Below are 10,398 nucleotides of genomic sequence, written 5' to 3'. Positions count from 1 at the left end.
TGGAGAAGGAATCCTAGAGATTCTATAGCAGACCAGCCCGGCGCTGAAATTGACAAGGGCCCCAGAGCCCACGCTCATTGGCTGTCGCTCTGCTGCGTCAGCCTGGGCCGCGCGAGCCGCCAATGGGGGCGTTTGCCGGATGGCGGAAAAAACCTTTATACATAGAGCGGAGGGAACGTGGGGCAATGGCCGTGCACGTCACGGGAGGGAGTTGCTGGAGCCGACAGGAGCCGGGCTGCGCTGGAAAGAGCGCGGCAGTGGCGGGGGTCTGTCCGCTTCGCGTCTCCTGCAGCCGCCGCCTGCGCCACGCCTCAACTTCCCGAGAAAGTTCAATAACTCCGCGGCTGAGGCACCCTGCGCCCTGCCGCCTTCTGCTGCGGCTGCCGCCGGCTGCCATTCAGGCTAGCAGGGCGACCAGCCCGGGCGGCCACGCTCCGTAGCGCCCGTGAACAATACGGCCATCACGTGTGTGTCTGAGCGCAGCACCTGAACCTGCCGCTCGCGCTTTCTCTTCCTTTTCCCTGGTCATTTTCCCCTCCCTCCCCCCTCCCGGCTGCCCCGGTTTGTTTCTTTCCAGTTCCCGGTTCCGTGGCTGCCCTTCCACCAGCCCGTCTTGTCGCCATCTCAGCCCCCTGCCCTCCTCCCCTCCCCCCACCACTTTCTGTTTGTTTGAAAGACACTGACATTCTCCTTGCTGTTTTATGTATTGATCCGATTGTGGCGCTGACTCGAGCCTCCCGAGCCTCGGATTGGCATGAAGGCGCCTCTCTGAATGGCCACAATGGAAGGATCTAGCGGGTCGAGCTTTGGAATAGACACGATTTTGTCTAATAACGGTTCAGGCAGCCCCAGCATGATGAACGGAGACTTTCGCCAGCTAAACAGCGATGCCAGGACAGCGGATTTTAGAAACCAGGCCACTCCGTCCCCTTGTTCGGAGATAGACACAGTAGGGACGGCTCCTTCGTCCCCCATCTCAGTCACCATGGAGCACCCCGAGCAGCATCTGGTGCAAGAGCATCACCATCTCCATCACAGCCAGCAGCAGCAGCAGCAACAACAAAGTTTGCAGCAATCCCCCCAACAGCAACAACAGTTGGGCTCGGGCAACTCTGCCCCCAGGACTTCCACCTCTTCTTTTTTAATTAAAGACATTTTGGGCGATAGCAAACCGCTGGCGGCTTGTGCACCTTACAGCACCAGTGTCTCCTCTCCCCACCACACCCCAAAACAAGAGGGCAACGCAGCCAACGAGAGCTTCAGGCCAAAACTAGAGCAGGAGGACAGCAAAACCAAACTAGACAAACGCGACGATACGCAGAGTGATCTCAAATGCCACGGTGAGTATGTTACCTCCGCAGCCTCCACAGCTTCCGCAGTGGCTTTTGAGCAGCCCCTGTCGTGATAGGGTTTCACTTTTATTCCTAATAACACTAATGCTATTGATTCATAATAACCTGACGGTATGACTCTCCAGTGGTCAGTATTGTACACAATTTGCCATGGGAAGCTATACAATTCCTTGGCAGCATTTCTGATATTTCAGAAGCTGTAACAAAAACCAAAACCGACAACAAAACAAAAATCCCACCAAAACCCAGTCAAATCCAATCCTCTTTAAATTATTGTCTCTTTTTTTTTATATCAGATCCTTGGAGAAATTTTTTTTCTCTTGCTGGGGCTTCCCTCTTTTTTTAGGTTAGCTTTTTGCCGAAAAAGAATGGTTTGAACGTTTGTTTCTTTTAAAATTTGAATGCATTTCTTCTTTTTTAAATGCTAATTCGTTTAAATGGTTCTCATGTTTTCTAACACCAAGCACAGAGATTTAGCAGCACTTAATTAATAGGACAAATTTCCAAGTAGACCTAAAAGTAGATAGGAACTTTTCACTAGATCACGTTAGAAGGCTTTTTACATTTTTTACAGTCTTTTCCTATGCTGGGATGAGATATTTCTCTTTTACGAATTGTGTATGCCTACGGAATCTGCAACAGTGCAATATTTCCTGATTTAAATATACATATGTATGCGTGTGTATGGGCGTGGGGTTATATATAAGAAAATAGCTGCTCTTTGAAAAGCCTTTTCTTTAATGCGGAAAGATTCTCTGCTTTCTGCAAAATGGCTTTGCACGAGGCACAGTTTAATCTATGCGGTGAGAGGACACATTTTCCTAATTTTACGCCATTCACCTATTTTGCAATGTTATGCGATGAATAATAGAAAAACGCTCATCTGTGCCATTCATTTTGCTATTTTAACATTAGCATAAGAGTGCCCAAAACAGATGTACAGTCTGGTCTGGCGATTTTTTGTGCACCAACCTCCCCAGTGGGTCAATTAGAGAGATTATTGTTCTTCCTGCAGGGAAGATCAAGGAGCGCTGCAAAAAACTGGTACAAACGGAGATGGATTGACATATCGATTTCCCAGCATTTCAGCAAAAAAACCAAAGTTGACAAATAGAATCCGGAAATCTTAGCGCTGTCACCACGACGTGCTCAGCAATTTGAGCTCAACTTGGTGCTTGAGTGAAATATCCTGTCTGAGGCATTAGCACATCTGATGCGCTCGCCGTTCTGTACGTTGCTTTAACCTGCCCCAAGTGCACCTGAAAGGGGAAAAACCTTACCCCGGAAAGGGGGACTGTTTGTCGGCCTCATAGAAATCGCCAGACCCTCCTGTCAAACCCATTTAGACACGTAGGTACGAAAAGGCATCAGCTAAATTGAGGGATTTCCTTGGAGTCCCGAATGCAGCAGTCAGATGATAATCAACTCTGTAAAGAAATCGACTTTGCCGTGAGTCCCAGACCCCGAGCAGCCTCGCCTCGGGTTGCTGCTTTAGGCCCTGTTTCTAGTGTTGTGCTTGTGAATTGTTCCTAGGGACGAAAGAAGAAGGCGACCGGGAGATTACAAGTAGCCGGGATAGCCCCCCAGTCCGAGCGAAGAAGCCGCGGAAGGCGAGGACGGCCTTTTCGGACCATCAGCTCAATCAGCTGGAGAGGAGCTTCGAGCGGCAGAAGTACTTGAGCGTGCAAGACCGCATGGACCTGGCTGCGGCTCTCAACCTGACCGACACGCAGGTCAAAACCTGGTACCAGAACCGGAGGTAAGGGAGGTGGGCAGAGTCAAGGATCTCCGCCCCCTCAAAAATAACTCCCAACAATTTCCCCAAAGCCCCTAAAACAGAGTTGCTGCTCAGATAGTCTGAGCTAAACGGTCTGAAGGCCGAGGGAAGTCAATATCACCTCTCTAGTCAATATCAGTGAGATCTGACCAGGGAAAGCAAATACCGGCCACTTCCATCTGTGACTGTTGGTAGATTTCATAAAGAAACAACTCCCCCCCCCACTCACTCCTTGCCCTTGTTAGAATAACGGGAGTAGCAGCGTGCCTAAAATAAATTAAATGGACAGGTAACAGGAATGATAATAAAGTCAATAAGTAAACTGCTAAATAAAAATCTAGTGTTATTGGCTACTGTCGTTCTCAAGGAAAGGCCAAGAAATGTCATGGAGGCGCTGTACAGATTGCCTGCGTTTGACAATCTAGTGAACAAAGTAGTCTGAGCCATGGCTAATTAATAAAGCAGACCATCTCAATATGAACGAAAACACATGTGAATAAATAATAGGCAAATCTTGATTACAAAACTGGGGAGATATTATTCTTCCTGTGTCCCAGGAACACACTAGGAAAGAAATCCCACTGAAATCTCATTATACAGTGTTGCTCTTGGCATGCCTCTGTAGCCCGACTGGAAATCACGGCGTTTGCAAGGATTTCTCCGTGTGTGATGTTAGGAAAGTGACTAGGAAATCAAGTTGTAAAATGTGTTGGTTTAAAACAAATGTGCTCGGTTTCCATTTGTCCGCGTTGTAAAGCCAGAGAGGCAATTGTATGTGTATTCTTATCGCAGCTGACTAGGTTTGGAAAACTACGTCCAGTTGTCATCTTTGCCATAATTTTCTGTCTCATTACATACGGTTTCAGCCACCCTAATTCTGTCGGAAAACATTAGTGTCATTTGTATCCAATCTAATCAGGGCGCCATGTTTATTAATTTTGCTGGGATTGCAGCGTGTGTGTATCCACCAGCTCAGATCTCAGAAGGCATTTCGCTGGGGCTTGGCAAAGGGAGGGATTCGCGGGGGCGGGGGGAAGGCCAAGAAATAAAATGGGTGAAATATTGTGTCAGGAGAGTGAAAATACCGTGTGTGCCGCTAGAAACATTCTGCCAAACTACTAGTCAATATCCTTTTATAACGGGGATCTCTGCTGTCTTGCCATCTGGAACTGAAAGCGCTTCGCCTTTCTTTGTTCGGTATTTCCCTGCATCTTTATGCTCCACGAACGGTTTTTTTTTTTTTTTGTTTAGTTCAGTTTTTCGGATGCAGGACCAATGAATCCCTGTTTCCGCGACACTGCAAAGTTTGAAGGCACCGACACTTGCGATTGTAGAAAGTCACACTCCTGAAGGCCTGCAAAGAGAAGGGGGGACTGTCCCGTGGGTTCCATTTTATTTCATGTGTGGCTAAACCCAGGGAACCGGGGCTCGATTCCCCACTGATTTGTTTGCCAGCGCACTGGCCCTAGTGGCAGAGGGGTGTGTGTGTGTGAAGGAGAAGGGCCAGGACAAGTAGGAGTTGGGGTTCACGTCCCCGAGGAACTCCTGCCCCTCGAAACCGAGCAGCAATGGCAGGGGGATGGTTCCCGTGCTAGCTCTGGACCTGTGTGCTCCTTCTCTTCCAGGACAAAGTGGAAGCGGCAGACGGCGGTGGGACTAGAGCTGCTGGCCGAAGCTGGGAATTATTCTGCTCTCCAGAGGATGTTCCCCTCTCCCTATTTCTACCACCCGAGCTTGCTGGGCAGCATGGACAGCACGACAGCGGCTGCAGCGGCTGCGGCCATGTACAGCAGCATGTACCGGACTCCCCCAGCTCCGCACCCTCAGCTCCAGCGGCCCCTGGTGCCCCGCGTGCTCATCCACGGCCTGGGGCCCGGGGGTCAGCCCGCGCTCAACCCCTTGGCCAACCCTATCCCGGGTACCCCGCACCCCCGGTGAGAGCTCACCGCTGTCCCAGCAACTAGCCCCCACCCCTCCCCCCAAATAAAAACCGGCCACCAAAAGCAGGAGCCGAGCAACTGAGGGGGAGATGAAAGGGGGCCAGGAGCTTCTGAAGGCAGCCAAGAGCCAGCCACGGAGACGATTCAATCAGAGCAGGGACTTTTGAACCATGAACCCAGAGCCGATCCAGTAAGTGAAACAAACAAACCCATCGAACAAACCTCCAGGAGGTCCGACGGAGAGACAGCGGGAGGGAGGGAGCCGGACCCGAGCCAGCAGAGACTCTGGAGGACAGAGGGATACAAAGAACAACCCTCCTGTCACACCGCGCGGAAGACCAGGGGTAACGGAGAACTTTGCACTGATTTCTCATGACCTTTTTTCTTACCGAAAAGTGGCATGCTCCGTAATCTGAAAGGAAATGTACATTTGAACAGACTGAGTGCGAAGTGATATATCATATTTATTATATGTTGTCAAAAATTCACTTATATACCTTACTAAAAATACATGATTTCTCCCCCCTCTCCCTTTTCATGTCTTTTTGAATTCAGTAAAATAAATGCTTAGGTGACAAAATATAGATTTTTTTTGTGACTGAAAATTACAAAAAAAAAAGAAGAAAGAAACAAGAAATAAACTATCTTTTTGTAACAAAGTGGAAATCTAAATAAGCTAATTTTACTGAAGTTAACTGATGCACGAAATTCGGGTTCGAAAAACAGCCCGTCGTTTTAGGGCCACTGTTCAATGATCTGTAAGATTTTTATGTTTGGTTTCTATATTTTTAAAATCCTCCCTCCCAGGTAGTGCTACCCTAGCCCTTAGTTTAAACATCGTCGGGTGTTGTTTTTTTTTAAAGCTGATGATTAAGACAATAGTGTGGTGATTTCTTTTGTTTGCGGGAGTCAGTCTTTCCGGAGCTGCATGGGGGACAGACAGATGCTTTTGAAATTATCATTTTGCTGCGGTTTCAAGTGGTAGCTGTGGTCTGTTCTCTCTCCCTCTGTATTTTTCCCGTTCTCCCCTTCCTGAATATTTAAGAAGTTGATGAGGAAACTGAATGGCTTGCAAGATTGGGTGGCCTGATGCCTGGGAAACAGGAATGTGGTCCCTAGCCTAGCAGCTGTTCCAGAGCAGCAGAACGCTCGGGAGAAGCGAGCAGGACAGACAGCAAGCGCGAGGCGGCTGACTGTGAGCAATTAGGAGCCAGGAGAGAGAGAAAATCAAGCCAGATCGAGCTCATAAAATCTTCCAGATCTTTGATCTTCTCTCTCCTAGCCAGTTTCACTCGTCAGCCAGAGCCGCGCCGGCTGAGCCCACTTAAATCTTGCCCTGCCTTATGTTTTAGCGTCCTTAAATCCAGCCCTGGGTTCGGAGGTGAGCCCGCCTCAGCTGCACGTTTCCGCTGTGGTGAGGGGGTGCCAGCTATGGACCTGACTCAACCCAAGCGTCAACAGAGGCTCTGCAGTGGGGGGAAAGGAGCAGAGAGCTGCTGACCTTACGAGCGGGCCTGGGGAGGTAACCTAGGAAAACTGAAAGGAGGTGAAGGTAAACACCACAAATGCTCGCCTTTCTTCCAGCCCCTGCGAGAGGCGGGGAGCAGCGGCCAGTCACAGGTTGTAATTTGCAGCTTGGCTACCGCTGTCCACCTGCCTCTCTCTATCAGCCTTCCGGGGTGAACACAACACGGTCCCCCCTTTGCAGCTGGAAAGATATACAGCAATTACTTATAAAACATTCATCAAGCCCAGTGCTCTGGCCTCCTCCCAGGGCTGCGCCGGGCTGGCTCGGCGCTGTGCGTTTGCTCGCCAAAGAAAGAGCCTGCGGGCACATTTATTTGGGCTTTGCTAATTAGCGAATGGTTTGCTGATTTCTCTGCTAATAAATGTGCGTTAAAACCATATTGACCTCGGCCTTGATCTAACAAAAGGGAAGAGAGAGCTCGGAAACGCCTACCTCATTTTCTGCCCTTGTCACAGCGGACTCTGACAATTACCCAGCGTCTGTGCAGGGGCCAGCGACATTATACAGAGCGGCAGCCTTGCTTAAGAGACAAACTCAGTCGAATCCTTTCTTACTAGGTCTTAGAAATTAATAAGAGTGACCCCCCCATCATTTAGTGTTAGGACTAGGAACAGGCTCCCAGTAATTTGGGACTTGGGCCATTACATTTACCCTAAAGAGCCCTTTAGCTGAGCACACTTTAGAATGAACTAGTGTCCTAGGAAGTGTGCAAAGCCAAGACTCGGTTCGTATTTAAAATAATGCTAATTTAAAGCCTAGCCAAACCAGCTCGAGATGATTCCATTGGCTTTGTTAATATGACTAACCCACCCCCACACGATTCCTTGTGTTCACGTTTGCCCACACCAATTCTGAAAGTAACAAAGGGGGGGAAAAAAACTTTAGACAGAATAGCGTGTGTTGCCTGAGTTGTCCTGTCTCTGCCGCAGAAACGAGTCAGATGGGCTTTCAAAATGACATTGTTCGAGCAGGAAAGTTATGGCAGAATTCACACACCAGTTTTCATCGTATTTTAATTTATTTAATTTTTTTTGGTATTTCTCTCACCTCAGGATTTCAGTAGTACAGAGTTTAAAAGCGTTTGGTTAGAAAAAAAGGAAACTTTTTAAAAGAAAGATTATTTTGCTGCTGGATTTTAGGAAATGTGTTTGAATGTATATTTCATTTTTTATTTTTGGAATGTTAGACAACTTGTGAAATGTACTTTTAAGGGAAATCCTGCTCGCCTTCCTCTCTCTCCGTGTGTGTAAAGGGAGCAGGATTTGAGTAGGAATAGTTACGGTTTAAGAGAAACATTTCTTTCGCTTTTCCAAATGTTACAAAAGCATGCCTGAAGTTACATTTAAATACGCACTTGCTGATCATTTTGATTGCTCCTTGTTTAAATTATGAAAAATATCACTTTATTAGAAGCATTTGCTTGCTTCTGAAGCCAATTTAAATAGACTTTCATTAGAAGAAAGGACTTAGTTACATGTTTTAAAAGCTACAGATGCGCACTTATTTAAATTCAATCAACCAGTACAAAAAGTCCTGGCGGAATGTTGTGAATGTGCAAAGTTGGTCTTTCTTTTTGACTAACAATCGCCTGCATAAAATAATTGATTTCCAAGGAGCTGGCAAAGGAAAGATTGTTGCTTTGATTTCATTGCCTCCAGCAAATACACCCAATAGATATGTAAATCTTTTTGCTTTTTTGGTTCACTTCCGAAAATAGCGAGGACACGATGGAAAATTAGTTTTCTTTATTTTTTTGTTGGCATTTGTACATTTCTAGTGGAATATTTTCCAGTCAACTACTAACTTATTTTGCTCCAGTAGAACCTGCTTCTTCACCTCACTGAAGAGTTTTCTGAAGTCCCTCAGTTAAATAAATACTTTACGATTTCAGAGGTGTCCCCCGTATTCAAAGTTTGTTCTCGCATGGCCATTTGTTTAAAAACAATCTTTTGAAAGCAGAACGCCATCCCTTATGTTAACCATTTGCAATTCAAAGTGCTTTAGCGTTTACCCATTAGGTATATAAACAGAAAGTGGGTTCAAAGAATTTCTGTACACTTTCATGCTAACTGTCCATTGCAATTAATCTTTGTTTTGAATCTGTCCCAGGAACAGGCTGGCCTCTCCCCCCGAGTGCGTGCGGGCGAACACACACACACACACACACACACACACACACACACGCACGTGACCGGGCTATTCTCTGAGTTTGCTTTGCTATGGCATCCCAGCTCCAAGAGGTTAGGTGCTGCCCAGGGACCTGTTCCCCCAAACGGCTCTTTCCCCCTTGGAGACACTGGGTCAGTCACTAGACCCTGGCGCCCTGCAGAGGGGCCTTTCTCAGTTGCTACCACAGACACCTGAGAAGGCTCAACGCGTTCCCTTCCCACGCCTCAAACATGCATGTTATGTGCGCGCCCTCCTTGGGCACTGGCACCCCAGCTGAGGCAGAGAGGAGAGCTGCGTTCCCCCTTCTCTTATCCTGCTGGCCAACAGCGCAAAGCTCTGACGGACTTAGGGGAGTTTCCCTAGGGGCCAGAAGGGCCCTGTAATAGCAGAGCCCATCCTTCAGTTATCGTGCAAACGAACCCGGGAGACATTTTAATTTGCTGCACGCGGCAGAGAGGCACTTGTGTTTCCCTAGCCTGAGATGGCACATCTGTGTTTGCATTTCGCCCCCAGGGATCTCTGCCCTGTTCAGCGCCAGCTCTGCGGTGCGCGGTGGAGAAGCCGCTTGCAGCACCAGAGACAGCTCCTAAGATCGGCGCAGTCACTGCAACCACGCGCTTGGGTCCCAAGGCTCTGAAGTTACGGGAGCTGTTATTATTCTCGGTGTGTGTTTTACCAAGTGCTCTCTTGTAGCATTTCCTGATTAGCTGTTAAGTCCGAACAGGGTCACATTCCAAAGAACAAAATCTTCAGATCAGTGCAAGTAATTTGAAAGATCTCTGGGTAAGTAGTTCTCAGTTATAAATCAAGTTAAACCATCACTGTTTAATAAGTTCTTAGGCAAAGACGATTTCATACAAGTTGGTGCCAAACGATTATGAAGATCTAAAATAAAGCGGCAGCTCAATCTCAAACAGACTGAATTTGCTATAAAACCATCCGTGTTTTCACTTCCACGATCAAAACTGTCTGATTCACAATCAAAACATAAACGAAGCAACACTCATTCACGCTTTCAGCCAAATCTCTGCTGTCCGGATATGCAACGCAAGGACCTCTGCAGATCAAAATTATTTTTAAAAACGTCTCTTATATCGTTAACTCAAAGAATTAGAGTAAAAAGAAACCACAAAAGAGGTCGAGTGATCCGAAAAATCCCTTCCCTTTGTTTGTGTTTGATCTCTCTTTAAACTCCTCATCAGTTTGTTTATTTCACTTTGTTATGGGATGAAATCATAGATGTTAGAGACAGAAAAATCTTAGCGTTTTCATGTGTTACTCATCATATTCCCCCCCCCCACTTTATAGGGAAGGAAAATAGAACGGATTTTGATCTCAGTTAACTCTACTGACGCCAATGGAGTCACTCCGGATTAACACCAGTGTGTCTGAGATTAGAATCTGGTCCAATTTCTTTGGAGATGTCCTTTTCCACCCTCATTTAGCCAAAACGTATCAATCAGTTTCTCTCAATGCGCATGTGGGGTTGGGATTTGCATGGTTTATTTTGAAGAAATATAAATACAAAAAATGCCTGTAGAGCATTTCATCCTGCCCAGCTGACCCAAACTTGCCAGTTGATTTATGTCTGAGTTTTACTGCAATCAGGTCCTTTTGTATAGGATTCCTTTC

General features: G+C 47.1%; 1 protein-coding gene across 1 annotated transcript; it reads left to right on the top strand.

Annotated features, from left to right (window-relative positions):
- Nucleotides 1-598: 598 nt before the first annotated feature.
- BARHL2 (BarH like homeobox 2) lies at nucleotides 599-5,603 on the top strand. Its single transcript, XM_032778518.2, has 3 exons — nucleotides 599-1,340; nucleotides 2,886-3,111; nucleotides 4,755-5,603. Exons 1-3 carry the CDS (start codon nucleotides 773-775, stop codon nucleotides 5,065-5,067), a joined length of 1,107 nt encoding a protein of 368 aa, XP_032634409.1. The 5' UTR covers nucleotides 599-772; the 3' UTR covers nucleotides 5,068-5,603.
- Nucleotides 5,604-10,398: the final 4,795 nt, after the last annotated feature.

Source organism: Chelonoidis abingdonii, chromosome 7, assembly GCF_003597395.2.
Source record: "Chelonoidis abingdonii isolate Lonesome George chromosome 7, CheloAbing_2.0, whole genome shotgun sequence".
NCBI lineage: Eukaryota > Metazoa > Chordata > Testudines > Testudinidae > Chelonoidis > Chelonoidis abingdonii.
Note: the sequence above shows the minus strand (reverse complement) of the source record. Positions and strands in the feature narration are given on the sequence as shown.